This window comes from Myotis lucifugus, unplaced genomic scaffold (assembly GCF_000147115.1).
Source record: "Myotis lucifugus unplaced genomic scaffold, Myoluc2.0 scaffold_97, whole genome shotgun sequence".
Classification (NCBI taxonomy): domain Eukaryota; kingdom Metazoa; phylum Chordata; class Mammalia; order Chiroptera; family Vespertilionidae; genus Myotis; species Myotis lucifugus.
The window spans coordinates 2,786,822-2,812,248 of NW_005871145.1; the positions used below are offsets into that span (position 1 = coordinate 2,786,822).

Consider the following 25,427-nt stretch of genomic DNA (forward strand, 5'->3'; position numbering starts at 1 on the left):
ATATATATATATATATATAATATTTAAAAAGAGAGAGAAGAAAAGTATTGTGTGCTGTTTCGAATATGTACATTTCAAGGAAACTTAATTTTGCCACTCATTTCATCTTTAAAATTGAAGAGGTTTCTACTAAAAGAGTAGAGTTACAATTCTCTGGTACAGAGATGTTAAAATAGTGGCCAGGCCCTTTGTGTGTTGGATATTATATATCCAGAAATGCTTTTACAACATTATTCTGACTTTGGAAGATTCCTCATGACCCATTTCCCACTCTTAGACTCTGCCATTGGAGTCTGTTTCATTCCTGACATAATATTTATGGCTTTCATAACTACTCTTATTTCTTAGTCTTTACATTGTCTAATTGTCTTTAGTAAGATCACAATTTTCTAGTAAATGCTGCCGTCTAAAATATATATTCCAAAACAAACCTTACTTTAGGTCTAGACGTCAGATGAATCAACTTGGTTTTCTTTGGAGTGAATTGCCTTAAAAGTAGAGATAAATGTATTAATGGGCATTTGGTCTTTTCTTAGCTTTAGTTACCCATCGTGTCTCATAGGATCCTTTCAGTATTACCGCCGGAATAGGAGTGAGGAATGTCCTAACTTAGTGACTGAAGATAATGTTTACATGCAAAAATAAATAACTGACCTGGTCTGTGTATAACTGCCTCCAAGTATTGTAATTTAGCTTTCTTTACTACCTTTATATGGAGTCCTGTAAAAAGAAAGATAAACTAGGATAAATATAGCAGCTCTAAGATACTGCAGGGTTATAGGGTTGTGGTAAAAAAAAAACACAAATCAAAGTTTTGTTCTCCCAGAGATGTTGGTACAGATAAAATTGAGCCTCACATTTGTCTAGCATAGTTATCAGTCTCTGAAATCACTCACAATGAGAGAGCCACTTAATAATCTGAATACAGGCCTCATAGTTTTATTCCAGCTCAGTGACTGCTGTTGACTCTCCCTGTTTCTTTATTTTATTTATTTATTTTTATTTTATTGATTTCAGAGAGGAAGGAAGTGGGAGAGAGAGATAGAAACATCAGTGATGAGAGAGAATCATCGATCGGCTGCCTCCTGCACATCCCACACTGGGGATTGAGCCCACAACCCAGGCATGTGCCCTGACCACTAATCAAACCGTGACCTCCTGTTTCATAGGTTGACGATCCACCACTGAGCCACAATGGCCAGGCCCTCCCTGTTTCTTTACTTCTGTTTTTCTTGTCTGAAAAATTGAGAGGATAATAAATCTTTGCCGAGAAACTTTAAGCAGTAACTAAACATTGAAATCCATGAATGAAAGGTATGATACAGTGATGGTGTGTTATATTGTAACTATTTAAACTACTTATTCTTCCTGTCTTCAGGGCAGGGGTGCTGGTCGCTCACTTTCTTATTCTACAATATCCACCCACATTACTTCTCACAGGAATTTGAGTGTCATTTATTTAGATTTCAGAAGTGTGTGTTGATTGTTTCTAGACAACACGAGAGATGATGGCTCGTTCTGCTGCTACCCTCATCACACATCCCTTCCATGGTATGTTTGCAATTGATAACTGAAATCTGATTTCTTCTCTTCTATAACATGATCTCTCCTGACTGCTTAGTCAGTGGTTCTCAACCTTCTGGCCCTTTAAATACAGTTCCTCATGTTGTGACCCAACCATAAAATTATTTTCGTTGCTACTTCATAACTGTAATGTTGCTACTGTTATGAATCGTAATGTAAATATCTGATATGCAGGATGGTCTTAGGCGACCCCTGTGAAAGGGTCATTCGACCGCCAAAGGTGTCGCGACCCACAGGTTGAGAACTGCTGGCTTAGATGGTTGGCATGGGATTTCAGTAAAGTGCCTTGCCTGCATGTTTTTGTATGCTTCATGTTTTGGCTTTTATCTAATTTATTCAGAAAGCAAAGTGGCTTTATGTGGGAAAACCTTTTTTTTTTTTTTTCAGGGCTATCAAAATTTATCTCAGTGTAGTTTAAAAAATTTTTTTTTCTCTGTGTTCTGTAGTGATCACTCTGAGATCCATGGTACAATTCATTGGCAGAGAATCCAAGTACTGGTAAGTGTTTTTGTTTTTAAGTATTCAAGGAAATCTATTGAAACCAATGTATTAAAATAATACTGCTTTACATTGTTATGTTGCCTTAGTGTTTATAGAACAGTTCATATACCTTATATCATTTGATCTGCATAAAAACGAGAAAATAGTAGAAAATGGCCCAGGCAGGTTTAGGAGCCTACCTGGGACCTCATAAGTTACAGAGCCACTGAAGCCAAAATTCACACTCGCTCCATGTGACAATATCCTTAGGTAGTAATACCTTCAGTTCTGTGCCCAAAATCAACCGCCTTTGCAGAGTGAGAGTGATAAAAGTGGGGGTGTGGGGGAGGGGAGATTTTGACCATGTGAGAAATGATAATTGGATATTTAAAAAATAGCTTGAAAGGAATCTTAATGTATTTTACCTTTCTTTCCTCTGTACCTAGTGGACTTTGTGACTCCATAGTAACCATCTATCGGGAAGAGGGCATGATAGGATTTTTTGCGTGAGTAAATTGCTGATTTGTGTGTGTGATTTTTGTAAGTGGAAATAAGGAAAATTAATTTTTGAAAAAAGGGGAAATCATCTAATGTGTATCCTGAGAGAATACGTTTTTGCAAGGGTGTATCAATTCCCTTGAATTTACTTTGAAAGAACTTAAGATTGCTACCCTCTTTTTTTAATTAATAGTAAAAACTGCATTATTAAGTAAATAGTCCTTTTTTAATTTTCAGTGTTTCTACATAATTGATTTTATTCATGTGTCATAAGTACTCTGGGAAATGGGCAGAACAGCCATATTATTCTCATTTTAGATATATATATTTTAAAATGGATGCTCTGGGAGGTTCATTTGATGCTGGTCATATAGCTGATGTGTTAGATGTGACATTTGAGTCTGGTCTTCAGTCTGTAGACTAATATTTGTCCCACTATTCCATACTCCCCCACAAAGATCACTGAGACTCAAAACATGGGTTTTTTATGTCTCTTACTTGTACCTGTGTTTGGATCATTTTCATTTTGTGATTTTTTTCATCTTTTGCCCTGCCAACTTTGAATATAAAATATAGTTTAGCAAAAACAGTATTTAAGTCTCTTCTCCAAAGTAGTTGTTAATAGTAAGGTGAGCCATTGACCATAGATTAAAGGAGTATGGCTGACCTGCATTTTAAAAATAGGAATGAAAGTCATTAGAGATTAGCTTCAAGGACAGTTGTATCAACTAGAATGAGGGCTAGGTTCTGGTATTCGATGTCTTTTCCATTCTCTAGAATGTTTTGAAATCTCTAATTCTTTGGGAAGTGTTTGGATTATCTTTTTATTGATCACACTTCTTAATTATTATTTTTATTGTTTCTCCATGTAGGGGTCTTATTCCTCGCCTCCTAGGTGACATCATTTCTTTGTGGCTCTGTAACTCACTGGCCTACCTCGTCAATACCTATGCACTGGACAGTGGGGTAGGTTGTGACCTTGATGAGATGTGCTAGTGCTGACTTTATTGTATTCGCTCGGCGGCTAGGTTAGCTTTAAAAAGTAAGATGGCAGTTTATTATGTGCCAGACTCATCATTATGTAGCTAAACATCAGTCAAGTTTTCAAAGGCTCACGGAATGACCCATACTATTTACCATGACCCATACTATTTACCATAGAGAAATGTACCTTAGAAGTCCTCGGTGTAGCAGAGTAAGCCCAAGAGATTTATCCCTGTCTCTGCTGCAAGGAGATCACTTCTTTATTGATAGCTAATTGTGGAGGCCACCATGAAGCAGTACTGTTTTGTAGTTATTCAGTGTGTTTTACCTAATCTGAAATGTTAAGGTAGCTTCTGTATTGGGCTTTCTAGAAACCTCAGTCTGGAAGGTTTGGGGAGTCGGCCTTTCCTAGAAGTAATGTTTCCTCCACTCCAGCAGTTGTGGGCCTCTTTGTACACAAGCAGTCCCTCACATGGTGGAAAATAGAACAGACCCAGGGATAGGACTAAATCCATGCTGTAAGCTTCTTGAGTACAGAGCCTGGTCTCCAAAGCATCTGGGACACAGCTGGGTGCACCTAGAGGTATACTGTAAAAGGAATTTCTGGAGATTGTATTTCTAGGACATGGGGAAAGGTTACGAATCTCATTTTCTTTTGAAATCCTCAAGCTGTTACATTGGTTCCTAAGCCATCTTATAAATTCATCTACTGTGAATATGTCTACTAATTTTGAATCAAATTCCTCATTTTGACCACTATCTTTTTATGTTCATAATCAGTATTTTATGTTTTCATGCTCAAAATAAATTTTCAAGCTGTCAGACTGATAATTTAGAGATAGAATATATGGATATGGTTGGGGACAAGTAGCTGTTAATATCAACTTCATCTCATTATTCATCCTAATAAAGGCTTCCTTCCTGTTTTAGGTTTCTACCATGAATGAAATGAAGAGTTATTCCCAAGCTGTCACAGGAGTGAGTTGCTGTTTTTTTTAAATCCTTTTAACCTAGGAATTTTGTGTGTGTGTGTTTTTTAATTTGGCCTGTATTATCACTGCTTTAAAGCAACCAGATGTTTCCAGAAAAGTCAGATTTGTTAATGTTTGGCAGAGCTAAGAATAGCCCAGAGTTCCTACATAACAGTACCAGTGATAATGAGCCCATGTGGTTTGGTGTTGAGCTTTCAGGAGAGGGATGTGGGCATTCTCATGACAGCTTTCCCTGATTCTCGGGGCTGCTTCTCCCTGCAGCCCGTTGATCTTACCGTGGAGAAGGCACCCACTTTAGTCATATGGAGCCTTCCAGTAGTTGACTTCTGAAGTCATTTTCATTGTCTTTGGAAGGCTACTCATGTTTTCTTCCCTTTTTAAAAAAATATATATTTATTGATTTCAGAGAGGAAGGGAGAGGGCCAGATAGAAACATGAATGATGAGAGAGAATCATTGATTGGCTGCCTCCTGCATGCCCCACATTTGAGATTGAGCCCACAACTTGAGCATGTGCCCTGACTGGGAATCAAACTGTTAACCTCCTGGTTCATATGTCAATGCTCAACCCCTGAGCACACTGGCCGAGCATGTTTTCTTATTTTGAAATTGTATTTAGTTATATCTGCTTTTTCTCTTAAATACTGTAGTTCAGTTTTACTTGAATGAGGCCTCAATCACCAAAATAAGAGAATTCTTCTGGCCTTTATTAAAATGTTAGCTATAGTGGTATATTAAGAGAAGGAAGCATCTCAAGCTGAAAATTTGTCATTTAGTCTTTCCTGGAATACTGAAAAAGCAAAGCCAGTATTGGAGTATTTGACCACAGAGGCGCTAGGTTTTTAAGGGAGAAGAAAGAAGAGAAGAAAGGAGACTGATGACCTAATAACTTAGCTATTGTTTTACTGTTTTACAGTTTTTTGCCAGTATGTTGACCTATCCCTTTGTGCTTGTCTCTAATCTCATGGCTGTCAACAACTGTGGGTAAGTGCTTTGCATTTCTTCTCCTGGTAGTTGGCTGCTGTGTGCTTGATGGGCAGAGTGGTCCTGGTGGAAATGTCAGGGAGAAAAGTACAGTTGATGCTATTCCTAGATTTCCAATTTTTTTTCTCTGTATGTCCCATGTATCAGCAGTGGCATTAATCTATAATAATAAAAGGGTAGTATGCTAATTAGACCAGACATCTTCCAGATGTCCTTCCTGACAAAGCTGGGGCCGGAGGGAAGCCAGGCTTACATGTCAGCCCGGGCCTGCAGGCGGTCCGAGGGAAGCCAGCCTGGGCCCCTGGTGCCTGCGGGCAGCCCGAGGGAAGCCAGTCCAGATTCCAGGTGCCTGCTGAAGGGAAGCCGATGCCAGCAGCCACAGGAAGGAAGGCCTACTCTTGCACAAATTTTATGCATCAGGCCTCTAGTTTATATTATTATAAGTGGCCACCTCATATTCTTTTTTTGGAATAGGGAAAGCATAGATAATGTTTCTCAAGTCCTTAAATATAATATGCACTTGCCATTATAGGTCCTATTCTGAAAAGGACTGGATAATTACCAAATTATTCTATTTTTACATCTTTCCATTATTTTAAATCTTTATCCTCTTTTTCTTGAAAGTTACAACAGGTATATCAGGGATTGAATGACAACCTGTACCTGTTTTTCCTAGGAGAAAGTGAGTTTTAAAGAAAGAAAAATGGGGAATTTGGTCCATGGAAAGTTTCTTAACCTTTCAGTGTATTGGTCAGGAAGGATAGGTGTGGTGTGGTGCTGGACACCATTGAGTTCATGCTTCTAGATGCCAGGTGACCATACCAAGTTGAAACAGGTTTTGCCTCTTGATTCGGTTCAGGAGAACTCTGTTCTAATACAGTACTTGATACAATATACCATTGGACGTGTATGTCATTGTTTTCCAACAAGATAGCAACTGGAAAGCTGTATGGAGTTTTGAGCACAGTTGTCATCTATAATAATTTTCTATAATAATAAAAGCATAATATGCAAATCAACCAAACAGCCAAACAGCAGAACAACCGTCTGGACGACCACACTATGACACACACTGGTGCCAGGACAGCCAAGGCGGGTGCAATGCGATTGGTCAGGGGGCCCCGCCATCGCTCCACGATCGCCCCGCAAAGAGAGACCCAGGCCACCCTCTGCAGGGCAATTGATCAGGGGGCTCCGCGATCACCCCAAAGAGGGAGGCCCAGGCTACCCGGCCTGTAGCGCTGCGGCAGGTAGGCAGGGCCTCCCTCTGCCTGGGGTGGGGGGAGTGATCGATCCGGGAGGGAAGCCCAGTCCTGGGTGCTGGCAGCCAGGAGAAGGAAGGCCTACCACTGCATGAATTTTGTGCATCAGGCCTCTAGTATTTCATATCATGTTACATTCTGTTTGCTTTGATTTGTAGAGTAGCTGCCATATTTTAGCCCAAAGCATACTTGAAGGACGAGTTAAGTGTGTTTATTCCTTATAATTTTTGGAGAGGAAGTGATTATACGTGAGTAAGAGCATGTAGTCACCACTGTTATATCCATTGTCATACTTAGGTGCCTTTTTTTTCCCTCACATAAAAGTTTAGTTTATTAATCTTTTCATGAAAAATCTGCACAGTCACCACAGATAAAGTCCTGCAGAACCTTTACTCCTTCTTTTAGCCAACACCAACATTGGCCTTTGCAGTCCCCTTGACTTTCTTCATTCTGTTCTTGCGTTCCTTTCTGTTTTCTTGAGGTCATCGTCTTCTCATTTAGGCCATGTTTTGCAAGTCTATATGTGGGTTCATTTTTCTCTGCGTAATCCAAGGAATCATAAATCATGCCAAAGCCAGTGGTCTTACCACCACCAAAGTAGGTTCTGAATCCAAACACAAAGGTGACATCAGGTGTGGTCTTACACATTTTGGCTAGTTTTTCCCAAATTTCTGTCTTGGGTACTGTTGCCTTTCCAGGGTGAAGGACATCAATGACCATTTGCTTCCGCTGAAGTAGTCTGTTGGTCATTAACTTCCTGATCCATACAGTTCCTGTGTCATTCATGATGAAGGTTGATCTTCAGGCAGCCAGGGAGGAAAAGAGAGCCACTGTTCCCTCGTTAGGTGCTTTTAAACACCACTTAGTTTTTAAATCCCATTTTCCTACTCTTTAGTTATATAATTGATGTGTTTTAGAATTTCATATCTCCACAAATTAAAAACCTAGATGTTTTAGAAAATACATAACTGAAGTTTATTCGTTGATTTCAAAACATAAATATAAGGGAAATTTATTAGAACTAAAATTGCCTCTCAGAGAAACTTCTAGGCAGAAGAATGTTTTGACAAAGATTTACTGGACTCTTGAGAGAATGTTTTGTGAATATTAACTTGAATGGCTCATCTTTATTTCTATTTCAGGCTTGCTGGTGGGTGCCCTCCTTACTCCCCAATATATACTTCTTGGATAGACTGCTGGAGCATGCTACAAAAAGAGGTACTTCTCTCTTTCTCTCTTCCTCTCTTGCCCCTATTCTTCCCCCCTTCACACACCCCCTCCTCCATATATTTTACTTTATTTTGTTCTTGTTTGTTTTCTTAAATAATGTTTCTGGGATCCCAGGTTAATTCTTGTAGCTTACCTTTTAGCTACCAATCACTGTGCCCTTGACAGTGTTCCATATGTCATCTGGCATAGTAGTAAAATGTGCTGCTTAGAAATCAGCAGGGGTAATGAAGAAGCAGGAATCCCTAGATGTGATCCAGATGCCTTTTGAGTGATCACATTCAAATTACAAATGGGCTCTGGGTAAACGCTTATCCTGGTTGTGAAAATGATAGCCTTGATTTCAGATTTTTTTCCTCACTTCACCTTTTTGTAACTTCACAGAATCTCCTTATGTATTCAAGTGTTTTCTCACAGTGTGGTGGGAGTAAACGGAGAAATGAGAAGTTGTTTATGTCATTATTTGTTCACAATGATGTTGATAGACCTGGTCTCTTACTGCTAGAGACTTAGTCCCAGTTTTGTCCTAGTCATTTAGTTATGTCTCCTAAATATGTTAGTGAATCATTTTGTTTTGACTCCAATTTATTGTTTGTTATTGCTGTGAGATATATCATCTGCAACCAAAAATTCCTTATCACTCTAGGCAAAGTTTTATTAGGAACCAAAGTAATGGATGGCTGTATGCTAAATTTAACACAGGACCACTTAAAATTGCCATCAGTTTAAAGCTGTTTTTGAGTAGAAGCACTTTTTTTTTCAATCCTTACCCAAAAATGTTTTTTTTTTACTAAGTTTAGAGAAAGGAGGGGAGAGAGAGAAACACTGATGTGTGATAGAAACATCAATTGGTTGCCTCACATAGGTGTCCCCAATAGGAATCAAACCTGAAGCCTTTCAGTGCTCAGGATAATGGTCCAACCCACTAAGCCATACCAGCCAGGGCAAGTGGGTAGCACTTTTTATAGGATTGTAGAAGAAAATATATGAAGAAACTCTTTGTTTCATTATATTATAGCACTAGTGATACATATGAGAAAGGCCTTTGTTCATAAAGCTCAGTACTACTGCAGTTGTTTATGCTCAGTGTGCATACACAACAAGCCCCTCCTGAATCCAGGCTAGAATTCTTTTTTTTATTTATTTTTTATTTTTAAATATGTATTTTTATTGATTTCAGAGAGGAAAGAAGAGGGGGAGAGAGAGGTAGAAACATCAATGATGAGAGAGAATCATTGATCGGCTGCCTCCTGCTCACCCCACACTGGGGATCGAGCCCACAACCCCAGACATGTGCCCTTTATCAGAATCGAACCTGAGACCCTTCAGTCCGCAGGCCAATGCTCTATCCACTGCGCCAAACCAGCTAGGGCCTTTTTTTTTCTTTATGTTTTTATTATAATTTTATTTTTAAATATATATATGTATGTATTTTTTACCACCTTTAAATATATTTTTATTAATTTCAGAGAGAAGTAGGGAGAAAGGGAGAGAGAGAGAAACATCAATGATGAGAGAGTATCATAGATCTGCTGCCTCCTGCATGCCCTCTACTGGGGATGGAACCCACAATGCAGGCATGTGTCCTGACCAGGAATTGAATGTGTGACCTCTTGGTGCATCGGATGATGCTCAACTAAGTGAGCCACACTGGCTGGGCAAAATAACCATTTTCTATCATCCTACTTTACATATGGGAAAAACTGGGATTTTGAACAGTTAAATAACACCAATTATGTAACTCAAGGTTACACGACCTATATTTGGGAGAGTGGGATCTATGTGAAGGCTATCTAACTTCACAGTCTACTCAGTTAAATTCACACATTACTAATTTAATTATAAGATTGTATAACCACTTCCTAGAGACCTGACCATTCCATTAAAAAATAAATAAAAGCACCTGGCCAGTGTGGCTCAGTGGTTGAGTGTTGACCTCTGAACCAGGAGGTCACAGTTCGATTCCCTGTCAGGGCACATGCCCAGTTTACAGGCTAGATCCCCGTGCAGGAGGCAGCCGATCAATGATTCTCTCTCATCATTGATGTTTTTATCTCTTTCTCTCCCTTCCTCTCTATCTAAAAATCAATAAAGACATGTATTTTTAAAAATGAATAAAAGCTAGCACTTACTGACTGTTAAGACTGTTCTCAGCACTCTATATGTAGTGATTCATTTTATAGCCCAGCCAACAAGTGTCAGAGCCAGAGTCCAAACTGGGAATTTTGTCTAAATAAGTAAGAAATTTTTTGCCTTATCTATGTGGCAAAATTGGAGTTAGTTCCACAAACGCTTAGCATGAGTCAGAAAGTACAAATTGCTACTCTTAGTGATCATTGGTTTTGTCCTAGCTGCTTAGTTACATCTCCTAGAAACATGTCTAGAAGGATCTCTACTGATTTGGACTGGCTGATCTCATCTTCACACTAGATTTTATTTGTATTTATTTGTTTTCCAGGGAAATATGAGCCGAGGAAATAGCTTGTTTTTCCGGAAGGTCCCCTTTGGGAAGACTTATTGTTGTGACCTGAGAATGTTAATTTGAAGATGTGGGACAGGGACAGTGACATTTCTATAGTCCCAGATGCACAGAATTATGGGAGAGAATGTTGATTTCTATACAGTGTGGCACGCTTTTTTAATAATCATTTAATCTTGGGAAAATGGAGGTATTTGGTGTCTGCCTTTTTTTTTGTTCTTTTTCCCAGCACAGCATAATTTACCACTAATATTCCCCCTTTAGTTATTCTGAAATTGAACATTTTTGCTCCAGACTCTTTATTTTACTTAAACAGGGAAAAAAAGTTGCATTTTCCTAACTATTGTCATGTGATTTGGTCTTAATTCAAGGCTTTGTAAAATGAAGAGTACAGTCCCAAGAAGAAAGATAAATACTGTAAAATTTCAGAATAGTAAGGCAAACTGTATGGGAGGTCATGAATGACCTTTCTTTAGTACACCCTAAAAACTCAGCAGTATCCTCCAGAATTTGCCTCCCATTATATGCTTCTAAGCATTTTTTATTAATCCTGTCTCTCATACTTCATAAAAGGGACAATCCATTGCTAAATCACCCTACAAAATCTCTACATGAAGCATCCACACCTTCAGTCTGTTATTGCAAAGTAATAAATTGTTGTCAACAGAAAAAAAAAAAGACAATTATAGAGAATAAGCAAGATTTGGAAAAGAAGCATACTGGCTTTTTCCCCCCAAAAGAAATTCTTGTTATTTAAAATATGAAAAGCAAATGCTGCAGCAGTAGCCCCTTCTCTAAAAGCTAAGTGTTTTCCAGTCCCTAAATGACATCATTACATAGTTCTAATTGTATATACTCTTGTTCTTCAGTTTTTGTTTTGTTTCCTTTTTGTTGCAGAAGGTGAGTAGTTTGTTTTTCATTCCTTATGACACCCTTGGAAAGTGTACTTGTAACTTCATATCAGGTGATGCAGTCCACAGGGTTCTTAGGATATTGACCACCTCGCATGTCATACCCTCAGTTAGGCATGTTAACAGCATTTATAGAAGGGAAAAATCATTTTAGGAGGCAATGAATTTCAACTCAAGCATAAAGCTTCTATTTACTCAGGACTTTTAAAAGCAGGTTAAAATGCTCCAAGATGAGAAAGCATGTTGTTTTACTTATTTAAATAACCCACTAGGATGTTGCCAAATGAGTAAGCACTTAATTTGCTGCTTCTCAGATTTCTCTATGAAAGCAGCAGCCCCCAGGATATCCGACTGAGCATGCAGGTCTCTCCTTCCCCAGGGTTTAGGAATCAGCCTGAAGCTCATGAGTAGCTTACCTTGAAATGTCTTTGATGTCTCTTACTTTGTCTTAAAAAGTAATGTAAATTTTATATTCTATTCAATATTATATGCATTTGTTTTAATATAAAAATGTTTTGCATTACCCATCTTTTTCCCCAAAAAAAATCTTCAAGTAAAGATGATCTAGGAAAATGTGCCATGTTTATTATCCTGTGGCTTCTGTGCTCATACACGCCTGCCTCTTCCTAGTTGAGTCTGACTGTAAGGACCATTCTACCACCAGAGGGCGCCAAGACTCTGGTTTTGCCTGTGCAAGTTGGGCTGCTAAAATATTTCACCAAGGCCTGGAATTGTTCTAAGTACTAGTCTAGGCAATCTGATTACATCCAAGCAATAGGTCCGATAAGGGTGCTATTCCTATGTTCCTCATTAAGTTTAAAGGCTATTCATAGAATAAAAAGTCTGAACTTTATTCAGGGGCTAGTAAATTCAAAGGTACTCTTAAGATACATATGTAAAAATAATGAACTGACTCATTATATGTGTAATATAGAGTTAGATGAGGGTTATCTAGTAAACCGCACCCGTGACACTGGGCAAGTGCTTTGCTTTGGCAGTGCTGAGCAAAAGTGCCAGGAAATATCCCCCTCTAGGGAGTGTGATGGTCATTGAAGCCTTGATTAAATGAAGAAAAGAATGAGGGGTTTCCTGGAACTTTTGGGGTGGTTGTAAAAGCAACCTTACAATGAAATAAACTTTAAACATAACCCTACATTCCAGCTTCTTACTGTTACCTGAACATACGTTGGCTTTGTTGTGATCTACTTTAGAACTGTCTTCCTTTCCCTCTCCCATTGACATTTGTCCTCTATAGTAAGAATCAGCTCTTGTGCGATCTCCTTGTGAAGTCTCTCACTCATAATCCTAGTTTGAAGGTATTTGCTTCAAACTCCCCTCCCCCAGGTCCCGTAATTACAGTATAGACTGAACTGAAAAAATGGAAACTACATCCAAAACCAAGTGTAAGGCTCACCCAGCAGGGCATTACTTCTCTCTGATGTGAAATTCTGTGAAAATAATTGCATTTAGCCCTTTTAGACAGGCCCCCTGAAACACTGGACTTTATAGAGAAACTAGCTGATCAAGGAGCAGCAGTACATGCAGTTGGTCAGTCTAAGGTGAGGGAGCAGGAAGAGAGAGCTTTGGGAAGTAATAACTGCCAAGCCTGTTGCATAAGTTTTCTCATAATCTTTGGTGGAAATAAAGAAAATGAGATTCAGATTAAATTACTCATTCAAAACTGCAGAGCAGGTTTCAAAGCTGCATTCAAACCCGAGTTTCAAATTGTAAGGTCTATTTACTGCTTCATGGAGGCTGAGGGAAAAAATCAGCCAAATGAACCAAATGGTAAGTAAGTCATCCATCTGAAGAAAAAGGCCCAGCTCTTAGTGAAAGCAGTGAACTGAAGAACAGGCCTCCCCTAGGACAGAGAGCAGAATGGTCTTAAATCAGCAAATACATAGTTCTTGCCTCAGCAGAGTGATAAACAGGTGAAGTAACTGAAAATAGATACGATTGCCATGGCCCACCTAGACTGTTACGATGGTTTATGCAGCTGGAAAGCAAAGTTCTTATATAATTAGGATTTACTCTATAGGAGTACTATCAGTCCTTCTTATTTGGATTTCTACCGCTTTTGGAGGATAACATTTCTTCAAAGTGATCTATGTGTCAGCTCCTTTGATGGATTTTTCTAGAACATCCTTGTATATTAGGGGGCTTTATTCAGGCTGCCTTTCTAAATGCCATAGTAATTTAATCTTGGAGTTTTTTGTTTTTTAAATATAGACAAAGATGAGTGTTTATCTCCTTTGCAGAGATTTTTCGGGTACCTAAGAATGTCACATGTGACATCTCATTACCCCCACCCCCATTGGCCCCACATCCTATTGTCTCTTCAGACTTGAGATCATCTTGCACTCTGATTTTTGTCTTAAGGGGAAATTTGCAAATGAAAGGTGGTTCTGCCACCAACCAATGCCTTCTTTTCAGAATATTTTTGACGGTGACTGATTAAATTTCTAAAACAACTGAGTGTTTTCCTTCCAACAAACTTTGTCCCTAAGAATCAGCTTCCTCATCTGTCTGCTGCCTAAAGAGATGTCTTGGGGAGGCTCCCACACACTGTACTAGTCTTCCGTGATTCATGGCCACGAGCTGAAATCTTGGAAAGCCCATTTTGCCTTGCTCTCATAGTGCATTCCTCTGCAATCCAGGCCCAAATCTCCAGTGTGGGACCAATTAGGCAAATTTTAAAACCACAGTTGACCCAACTTACTACGGCCCTGAAAAAGAGTATTTTCAAATAGATTCAGGTCACTATCACCCTCCAAAATGTGGTTGGAGAACAGGGCTTTAGAGAGTGTCAAAGAGAACAGGTTGAGAAAAAGAAACGTGACCTGGAGGTGCTATTCAAGACTCACCAGCCCTAACCGGTTTGGCTCAGTGGATAGAGCATCAGCCTACAGACTCAAAGGTCCCAGGTTCGAGTCTGGTCAAGGGCATGTACCTTGGTTGCGGGCACATCCCCAGTGGGGAGTGTGTAGGAGGCAGCTGATCGATGTTTCTAACTCTCCATTCCTCTCTGTGAAAAATCAATAAAATATATTTTAAAAAAGACCAGCTTCCTGAGAGGAAGGGCAAATACTGAAACAAGCCCCACCCCTCCCAAAGTCTACACAATGACAGTGGGTAAGAGGAAGTTTTCTACACCAATTCCTGCTCACTAAGGCAGCCAGAAGAATGTTCTCTGGTCATGCCACATTTCCACGGAAAATCTACTTGGTATTGCAGCTTGTTTCCAGACAGACTAGCATGAGGAGCTAAAGGTCAAATAAGGACAAGAAACAGAATTGTACCTACTCACTTTCTATCCAGTCTGGGGCCCTGCCCTCCTGGCGTCAAAAAGACTGGGGAGAATGTCCTTTGGCTAAAAATGAAAAGAGAAGGTGAAAATGGAAACAACAGCCACACCTCACTGCATACTGTGCACCTCCCACTGGAATTTGGTATTTCATGCCTTTCCTCCCCCCAAGGGACTTAAACTTTAGAGTTTATAAGTGCAGCCCTCCGTTATTAAATGTGTAGCCGAGGCAAAGTCCTGTGGTCGGGTCAGGGGAGAATGTACAGCGTGCAGTAAATCTCTCCCTGTCCTCCCTGGCACTTACTGTGCCCTGAGGGAGGGATGTGGTGTGATAAGTACAAAAAGGAGGAATGGTGGGAGGATTAAACGGAACCATATGTAGAACAAAGCCTGGTGCACTGAAAAAGGACAGACACTGAGTTCTGGAGACACGCTGTGGTGACTATGGTACAAGGCAGTGTGTGCCAGGAGCTGCTGAAACCAAGCACCATGGGCTCCCAAGAGGGGAAGCTCATATCCCATTGGGAGAACATGGGGAAGACTTCATGAAGGATAGGATACTAGGGAGCAAGATGGTGAGATGGGAACCATTTCCAGCTCACTTAGTAGCTGTGATACCTCGGGCAAGCTCCTCACCTCTAAATGAGAGCAATTATCTTTTTTTTTTTTTTTTTTTTTGATTTTTTACAGAGAGGAAGGGAGAGAGATAGAGAGTTAGAAACATCGATGAGAGAGAAACATCGATCAGCTGCCTCCTGCACATCTCCTACTGGGGATATGCCCGCTACGAAGGTACATGCCCTTGACCGAAATCGAACCTGGGAACTTTCAGTCCGCAGGCCGACGCTCTATCCACTGAGCCAAACCGGTTTCGGCGCAATTATCTTATTGGAGTATTTTTTAAAATATATTTTTATTTCAGAAAGGGAAAGAGAAACATCGATGAGAGAGAATCATTGATTGGCTGCCTCCTGCACAGCCCCTACTGGGGATCGAGCCCACAACCCAGGCATGTGCCCTGACAGAATCGAGCCATGACCTCCTGGTTCATAGATTAATGCTCACTTATTGAGCCACACCAGCTGGGCTTATTGGATTATTGAATTTAATATAGTATCTGAGAAAAAATTTGGTATGTGACAGCTGTTATCTAAGAAGAGGAGAGGATATCTGACAAGTACAGATAATGTGGGCAAAGTCATGGAGGTGATGGAGGCTGAAGAGTGGAATTGCATCTCTTCAACGCTGTATTTGAAGCTCATTTGAATAATTCGCACCCAAAACAGTAACTGTCACATAGGACTTAGTAAATGTTTGTGAATAAATGGATGTCCTTCAGGACCCTGAAATTGAATTATATCCTAACCTTCTCCCTAAGTTTGCAGTGGTAATTGCATCCACAAACTTTATTAAACACTTAATTATCACCCTGTTTCCCAAGCTAAACACCCTGGAGATGACTGAGTCCTCCCACCCTTCCCTCTACTTCTAAGAAGTCGCTGCTAGGTTCTCAGAAATGCCTCTTGGATTTGTCATGTTCCCTCCATCCCCACTGTCTTGGTGGATCATCTCTGCTCAGCTGTTGCAGCAGCCTGTTATCTTGTCTTCCTGCCATCAGCGTGGCACAGTAGGCAGTAGATAAGCTGGAGCTCTGCCGGATGACAAGGTCTGGAGGACAGCTACAACTGTCTGCCTGTGCAAGCTTCCGGCCAGGGGTAAGATATTTCTGACCCGCATTTCTTAAGACTTCTTGCCCTAGCGTCCTAAATCTTTACACCCCGAGCCCAAGCCATACAGTCCCAATTCTACAACCTCCGCTGCTCTGCGCCTCTGTACCTCACCAGTAGTTGCTCTCTGTGTTTATCTTCCACTGAAGCCTTGCAAGATATTTATGAATAGAAAGTGGGTGTAAAGTTCTGCAAATGTGTCAAACAAGGCTAATTCCATCTCCATTTGAGCTTTGAAATTCCTGTCCACCTCTTCATCTTCCATCTTCCTCTCAAAGTCTTTGATTCCTGCTCTCTCCTTGTTTATGGCCATGATAAACCTGGAAACCATGGTGGCTAAGAGGTGTGACCTGGAAAGAGTGGGAAAACTAAATGGATTCATCATGTATAGACAACTGTGCAGAGTAAAAGCTATTGAAATAACAAATCTACTTACCACCTAATAATAGAGTATTTGTTGGTGGCCTACTACATGTCCTGCCCATATATTCATTAGCTCCAACCCATAAAACAGCCATTTACTGGTAAGCAGTATCACCCCTACTTTACTGATAGATTTGCCCAAGGCTGATGAATGACAAAGCCAGGATTCAGACCCAGGCCTGCAAGCCTGGGGAATTCCTAATATGCTGTGCACATGTATTGAGTCCTACTGTTTTTCTGCATTAAAATAGGGGAACAGATTTAAGGAGTTGAAACTTGATGGACAGGAACTCGTGATTTTATAACAATAAAAGGGTCAACATTGTATATTATGGTTGCATGGTCAGAAACCCAACAAACCGGCCTAAAAAAAAAAAGAATTTATTGGCTCACGTAGCAGAAATGGCCAGTGGTTAATCCACTGGTTCAAGCAAAGGCATCAGGACTCCCATCTTCATCCCATGGGTCTGCCTACCTCTGCCTAGTTTCCCTCAGGCAGGCTCATTCCATGTGGCAGCAACATGCCAAATGGCGTGTTGGCTTCTTAGGCCTTGTTATTCCAGAGAATGAGCTAATATCTCTTAGGGAAGCTCCTGGAGGACTCTGGCCTCAAATACAGGTCCATCTGCAAGCCATTCAGTACTCTGGCGTACTCGACTGGCCAGACCTGAGTCTCAGGCACAGCTGAAGGGGTCAGGATCCAGGGTCAGCCCCACTGGAACCTTATACTTTGAGCTGGAGCAGCATGGCTCATAAAACAACTTGTTAGTAAGGGGCAGAGCAAGAATTCAGACACACCTGGGTGTTTGACAGCAAAGCCTGCATGCTTTGCACCACAGCACATGGGGGGGGTGGGGGCCAGACATGGAGCCTTTGGTGAGACTGAAAGATGAGCTCTTGGAAGCTCTGTCCCTGTGGGAGCTCACCTTCAACTGCCCAGCCGTGCTCTGAGGGCAGGATGGCACTGGGCTGGCAGACGGCCTCTGCCCTGGCCACCAGAGTCCCCACAGCTACCTGCTGAGCGACAAATCCTTCACATGCATCAGGGACAGGGTCCTCTCTCAGTGGGAAAAACAACTACCATGGAGCTCCTGCCACAACCTTCCTGTGACCATAGGCAAGAATTGCCTCCTGGTGCTGTGGGTGTAACAGGAACCACAGGAGAAAGTCAAATCAAGAAAGAGGGCATGTGGGGCATGGAATGGATGGATGAATAAAACATCCTAGGAAATAATTTGAAAAACAAAATTATTTAACTATGTTTTTAGTGATCTCAGAGACAGGAAGGGAGGGGGGGAGAGAGAGAGAGAAATATCAATGATGAGAGATAATCATCAATCAGCTGCCTCCTACTGAGGATTGAGCCCACAACCCGGGCCGGGAATTGAACCATGACCACCTGGCTCATAGGTCGATGCTCAACCGCTGAGCCACACCGGCTGGGTTAATTTTAAAAATTCAGAGAAAAATTAGGATCCCACACTTAGAGACTTGAAGTGGGGATGTGGCACAGGAGAGACAGGAAGCTCTACAATAGGCAGTGGGGACAGCCCACTAGCAGAAAGACCTGGGACAGGGAGCGCCAAAGAAACCAATGTGGCTCTGCAGAGAGCACCTGACAAGCTCGAAAATTAAAAGGCAGGGATGGAGCTGAACCCGTGAAGTCCCTGATACATTGAGACTTGGAAAGGATGTAGAAAGTGAAAATGTCGGTTATGTTCAGACTAAGGAATAAACAGAGGAAAGGATCCCTCAGATGAGGTGTCAGGCTGGCCTTTGTTGGAAACAGATTTCTTCATTGTCCCCTGAGGAAAAGCATTTCTGAACTGGAATGAGTAAAGCAATACAAGGTTTAGAGGAAATTGAAACCCCAAATAAAAGAGATGGGAAGAAAAAAACCTAGGCACCTAGCCATTTAAAATGAGATGCAAATCCCAAGATGCCGAAATACCTTTGCAGGTAACATCTGAGAACCCTTGCCAGTGTAGCTGATAAAAGGAAAGGGAGCACAGTGCAGGATGGCTGCAGATGTCCTGATATTCAGAAGACAGGAAAAAATAGATTCTGGAAACTCTAGGTGGGCACATTTGAGGTAAATCCCCCCCAAATTTATTCTAGAATGCAATATTAAACAGAGTTTGAGAACACCTAGAACAGCCGTGGGCAAACTATGGCCCACGGGCCGGATCCGGCCCGTTTGAAATGAATAAAACTAAAAAAAAAAAAAAGACCGTACCCTTTTATGTAATGATGTTTACTTTGAATTTATATTAGTTCACACAAACACTCCATCCATGCTTTTGTTCCGGCCCTCCGGTCCAGTTTAAGAACCCATTGTGGCCCTCGAGTCAAAAAGTTTGCCCACCCCTGACCTAGAAAAATAATCGGTACCTTCACTAAGAACAGACACAGTAAATAATACCAACCACAATTAATTATTATTTATTTGGAAGGCCACTAGGAAAAGTCCTTGAACATAGTGTACCTTGTTTCCCGTTGGACATTGAATGCCTCCGATTGAGGAGACAACTGGGAAAACTGATCTCAGAGATCAGCTGGATTCACACCTCTCCCCCAGTTGGTTGTCCAGGTGATGCATATCTGGAGACAAGCCTTAAGTTCCATGCTTCGGGGCTCTGCAGGCTCTGCACTTGGTCAGCTCAGTACTTACCAGTGCCTGCCACATCACCATGTCTGCAGATGGCACCACTTACTGAGAGCAAACGCTGATACTTGTCTGAATCAAGATTCTAAAGCATCTTGAAACAGTGGCTGAAACCTACAGGGTGAATTTAAAAGAAGTGAAATGCAGATGCCATTGTGTTACAATTGCCTACAGTATCCAGTACAGTAACATGCTGTACAGGTTTGTAGCCTAGCAATAGCCATTCATACCATCTAGGTTTGTGTAACATTTTATGATGTTTGTACAATGACAAAATCTCTTAAGGACACATTTCTCAGAATGTATTCCTGTTGTTAAGTGACCGAAGACAGTATAAACAAACCTTGTTACTTCTTTACTAATTTACTGCCCTAAGCTCAAATTCTCAGATTCTTCACTAATTAAGCACCCAAACCTAGTTTCTTTTGTCTTGTCAATTTCTCACAAATTTATTGTTTCTTTGAAAAGAATAAAAATGGCCTCCTTTGGTCATTTCTTGAGCTTCCCTTTGTCCCCCCCCCCAAAAAGTGTGAAGACCTGCATTTAGGTTTTTCTTTTTAACCAGCTGCGTAAGCATAGAAGGAAGGAAGTTTGGCTTGACAGCGATGCATACGGGAAAAGGCTGAGGGCTTTCAACCGGCCTCAGGTTGAATAGAAGCCAATAGGAATGGAGCAGCTGCTTAAAAAGATAGTGGTTCTCCCCACCCATTTTTATTTTAGGTACAAAAGGGTGAAACAGTGAAAAGTGTGTCTCTCCCCCATAACCATTTCTCTTCCCAGGAGGCACCTGCTGTTAACAGTTTCTAGTAGATCCTCTGAGATGTATTCAATGCACATAAAAGCAAATGCATGCTTTCTTTTTCTTTTTTTACATAAAGGGCAGCATGCTGTACATCTTGTTTTTCACTGATCAGTAAATCTTAGAGATTATTTCATATCATTATTCAAAATGACTCCTCATTCTTTTGTAAAGGATGCACAGTATTCTGTATATATGTGCCGGAATTTATTTAATGGGCCCTCGATTGCTGGACCTATAGATCATTTCCAGTGTTCTGCTATTATAAACAATGCTTCAATGAATGAGTAACTTATTTCAAATGTGTTGGCATGTATCTGAAGAAGAGCTGTCTGAGAAGTAGAATCACTGAGTGAAAGGGTATACACATTTTAAATTTGGTAGATATTGTCCAGTTGTGACCACTAACAATGTATGAGTGTCAGTTTTTCCACCTCCTTACCAACAGATTGTGTTATACATTTTATTGCTCTTTGACAACCTGAGGGGTAAAAAAATAATGGCATCTTAATGTAACTTTCTTATTCTAATACTTTTTTATTGTCTATATCCTTTACCCATTTTTCTACTGAATTGTCTTTCTTAGAGCTCTTTGTATATTAAAGAAATTTTGTGATATGCGTTACAAATGTTTTCCAGTTTGTAGTTTGTCTTTTTATTTTGTTTCTGCCATGTTTTCCTTTTTTTCTTTTTTAAAAGATTTTTAGAGAGGCAAAGAAAGAGAGAAACATCAATGTGAGAGCGAACCATCAATTGGCTGCCTCCTGCACACTCCCTACAGGGATCCAGCCCACAACTTGGGTATGTGCCCTGACCAGGAATTGAACCAGAAACCTTTCAGTGCATGGACTGACACCCAACCAACTGAACCACACTGTCAGGGAGCTGTTTTCCTTTTAAGCTGTATAATAAAATACATATCCATCATTTTTTTGACTTCTGGAATATATGCTATAGTTCAAAGTTCTTCCTCAGGAATTTTTTACAAATCATCAGTTGATTTTTCTCAGTACGAGTCTGGAGGCCACTGGGTTCAGCTATGTGATTCCTCTTCATGGTCCCTTGTGCAGTTGCAATCAGACAGTGGCTGTGCCCCGAGCCATCTTGAAGGCTTCCTCACCCGTATTGTGAGCAATTGATGCTGGAACCTCAGCTGGGATCAGGGACAGTTCTTGGGGTATAACTTGTGCAGCTGCACCAGGCCCCACACTTAGGTTTAATGCCCTGTTGTCACCACTTAAATTCTTAATTTTTGAATAAGAGGCCTGCATTTTCATTCTGCACTGGATCTTGCCAGTTAAATAGCTGGTCCTGACTGGGGCTGTTGGCCACAACATCTATACTTTCCAGGTGGCCTGGGCTTTCTCAAGCATGGTGGCTGGGTTCCAAGTGGGAGAGTTTCCAGAAAGAGACACAATATCACCTTTTATGACTGAACCGAAATTCTCCTAAGGTCACAGTGTAAGAAGTGGGGAGAGATGCTGCCACAGCTGTCCTTGGAAAATGCAGTTTGCCACATCTGGTCATAAGCAGGTCACTTCCCACCCCTGGCCTCAACCTCCCCATCTGCAGAAAGCGGGGGTGGGGTGGGGGGTGGGGTGGTGTTCAGTTCCCCTCTGGGAAAAGGCCAAGGGAGAGTTGGGACCTTGATCCTGGAAGCCACTCCCAGCTTTCCCCTCCCACTACTCAGGGGAATTGGAACCCGGCCCATCAGGCCAGAAGCTGACCTGGGAGCTCTGACCATTTTCTCCCCTGGAGGTCTGAAATCTCCAAGGAAGGCAGAGACTCGGCACCCTGACATCTGTTTCTCCTGCCAGCATCTTTGCTTGGCTGACTCCTCCTCTGCTCTCATTTCTCCCTGGGGCATGTTGTTGTCTCTCATTAACTTCCCTTCACCTCCCAGCACGGTCCCTAGACTCTGAGGTCTGTTAATTCCCCTGTAATCCCCTGGCAAACCAGGAAGCTAATTAAATTGTGGGTTTGTGCCCTTGCTGGTTTGGCGCAATGGATAGAGCATCAGCCTGTGGACTGAAGGGTCCCAGGTGCGATTCTGGTCAAGGGCACATGTGGGCTTGATCCGCAGTAGGGGGCGTGCAGGAGGCAGCCAATCAATGATTCTCTCTCATCATTGATGTTTCTATCTCTCTATCCTCCCTTCCTCTCCGAAATCAATAAAAATATATTTTAAAAATTTAGCGAAAAAGCAACCATGTACGTTGCTTGGTGTAAAAAAAAAAAAAAAAAAAATTGTGAGTTTATGCGGCACCCTGTCAATCTGCATCTCTCTTCTCAGCCTCTCTCCCATCTGTCTCTTCCCTTTGCCTATCTTACTAGCCCTGCGCAGTTCAGATCCATCTGAACACAGTATTGTCTCCCTCCTCTCCACTCTTCTGTCCTGTCAGTCCTTCACTCTGCAGCCAGAGTGTCTTACAACACAGCTCTGAGCACTCTCCCCTCTGCTGCAGGATAAACTGAGCTCCTTAGCTCAGCATTTAAGCCACACACCTCACCTGCCACATCATCCCTGGAAAACCCTTCCCTCCTGACCTGAGCGTGCAGTTCCCAAACCCCCACAATGTCACCTGCACCCCTTTAGAATGAGTCTTTTTTTTTTTTAAATATATTTTATTGATTATTTATAGAGAGGAAGAGAGAGGGATAGAGAGTTAGAAACATCAATGAGAGAGAAACATGGACCAGCTGCCTCCTGCACATCTCCTGCTGGGGGTGTGCCCGCAACCAACGTACATGCCCTTGACCGGGATCGAACCCGGGACCTTTCAGTCCGCAGGCCGACGCTCTATCCACTGAGCCAAACCGGTTTCGGCTAGAATGAGTCTTACCTTTGACTGGGTCATCCATCTCACTAGGTCAGGTCCTCACCATTATTTTTTAAAATATTTTTATTGATTTCAGAGAGAAAAGGAGAGGGAGGAAGAGATAGAAACATCTATGATGAAAAAAAAAGAATAGAACTATCTATAATGAGAGAGAATCATTGATTGGCTGCCTCCTGCATGCCCCCTACTGTGGATCAAGCCCACAACCCGGGCATGTGCCCTGACCTGGAGTCTAACCATGACGTCCTTCCTGGTTCATAGGTCAATGCTCAACCACTAAGCCACACCAGCTGGCCTCACCATTATTTAGAAACTAGAGGCCCGCTGCACGACTTCGTGCATGCATGGGGTCCCTCAGCCTGGCCGGCAATTGGGGCCAGTCAGGGCCATCTCCCCCAGTCCCAATTGGCTGGCTGGCCAGAGGGGGGGACCACAGGAGATTGGCTGGATGAGGAAGGTTGGTTGTGGAAGCACACTGACCACCAGGGGGCAGCTCCTGCATTGCACGTCTGCCCCCTGGTGGTCAGTGCGCATCATAGTGACCAGTCAAACCGGTTGTAACAGTTGCTTAGGCTTTTATATATATAGACTAGAGGCCTGGTGCACAAAAATTTGTGCACTTGGTGGGGGGGGTCCCTCAGCCCGGCCTATGACCTCTTGCAGTCTGGGACCCCTTGGAGGATGTCCACCTGCTGCTTTAGGCCCGCTCCCTGGGGGATTGGGCCCAAGCTGGCAGTCAGACATCCCTCTGGCAGCCCAGCAGCCCTCAGGGGATGTCCACTTGCTAGCAGGGAGCAGACCTAAGCTGCAGTCGGACATCCTTAGGGCTGCTGAGGAGGTGGGAGAGGCTCCCACCACCCACCACTGTACTGGCAGCCATTAGCCTGGCTTGTGGCTGAGCAGAGCTCCCCTGTGGGAGCGCACTGACCACCAGGGGGCAGCTTCTGCATTGAGCGTCTGCCCCTTGGTGGTCAGTGTGTGTCATAGTGACCAGTCATTCCCAGTCATTCTGCTGTTAGGGTCAATTTGCATATTACCCTGTTATTATATAGAATAGAGGCCTGGTGCACAGGTGGGGGCCGACTGGTTTGCCCTGAAGGGTGTCCTGGATCAGGGTGGGGGTCCTGCTGGGGTGCCTGGCCAGCCTGGGTGAGGGGCTGATGGCTGATGGCCCTCAGAAGGGTTGAGGCTGCCAGAGGTCAGTTTCCTGCCTTCCCCAGTCCAGCCAGCCTTGGTGAGGGGCTGATGGCTGTTTTCAGGCTGCCCAAACTCCCTTCAGGATGGGGGTCCCCACTGGGGTGCCTGGCCAGCCTGGGTGAGGGGCTGATGGCTGTTTGCAGGCTGCCCAAACCCCCTTCAGGGTGGGGGTCCCCACTGGGGTGCCTGGCCAGCCTTGGTGAGGGGCTGATGGTGGTTTTCAGGCTGCCCAAACCCCCTTCAGGGTGGGGGTCCCCACTGGGGTGCCTGGCCTGCCTGGGTGAGGGGCTGATGGCTGTTTTCAGACTGACCAAGCCCCCTGGCAACTGAAGCTCCCAGCCTTTACTTTTTTTTTTTTTTTTTTATTCGCTCCAGCTCCGTGGCAATGGCGACTAGAAGCAGGTATCTGGGGTTTATTTACCTTCTATAATTGAAACTTTGTTGCTTTTGAGTGGAGCTCAGAGCCGTTGGCAGGCTGGCTTCCTTCATGACTGGAGCAAGCAAGCCTCTTGCTCACTCCAGCTCCGTGGTCACAGCCGGCTGAAAGCAGGTATCTGGGGTTTATTTACCTTCTATAATTGAAACTTTGTTGCTTTGAGTGCAGCTTAGAGCAGGCTTCGGTAGGTGGGGAACCTTGGCTTCCTCCACCACTGGAGCAAGCAAGCCTCCAGCTCGCTCCAGCTCCGTGGCTGCCGGCCACCATCTTTGTTGGCGGTTAATTTGCATATCTCGCTGATTAGCCAATGAGAGGCATAGCAAAGGTATGGTCAATTACCATGTTTGTCTATTATTATATATACTAGAGGCCCGGTGCACAAAAATTTGTGCACTCGGGGGGGAGGGGAGGCCCCCTCAGCCCGGCCTGTGCCCTCTCGCAGTCTGGGACCCCTCAGGGGATTACCACCTGTTGGCTTAGGCCCGCTCCCCGGGGGTTTGGGCCTAAGATGGCAATCAGACATCCCTCTGGCAGCCCGGCAGCCCTCAGGGGATGTCCACTTGCCAGCGGGGAACAGGCCTAAACTGCAGTCGGACATCCTTAGCGCTGCTGAGGAGGCAGGAGAGGCTCCCACCA

The 25,427-nt window shown here is 42.7% G+C and overlaps 1 protein-coding gene across 3 annotated transcripts in view; it reads left to right on the forward strand.

Moving 5' to 3' along the window:
* Positions 1-18,157, forward strand: part of MTCH2 (mitochondrial carrier 2) — a 25,298-nt gene extending 7,141 nt beyond the window's left edge. The window contains exons 6-13 of one of the 3 annotated variants that reach the window (XM_014458544.2): positions 1,494-1,551; positions 2,031-2,082; positions 2,511-2,570; positions 3,435-3,528; positions 4,477-4,524; positions 5,454-5,521; positions 7,926-8,001; positions 16,146-18,157. In XM_014458544.2, coding sequence (XP_014314030.1) covers positions 1,494-1,551; positions 2,031-2,082; positions 2,511-2,570; positions 3,435-3,528; positions 4,477-4,524; positions 5,454-5,521; positions 7,926-8,001; positions 16,146-16,196 — 507 coding nt within the window. In that variant the 3' untranslated portion in view covers positions 16,197-18,157. Of the gene's footprint in view, positions 1-1,493; positions 1,552-2,030; positions 2,083-2,510; positions 2,571-3,434; positions 3,529-4,476; positions 4,525-5,453; positions 5,522-7,925; positions 8,002-10,468; positions 10,830-11,959; positions 12,554-16,145 lie in introns of those variants that run through there. The other 2 variants (XM_023756599.1, XM_023756598.1) reach the window with 2 other exon arrangements.
* The last annotated feature ends 7,270 nt before the right edge of the window (positions 18,158-25,427 follow it).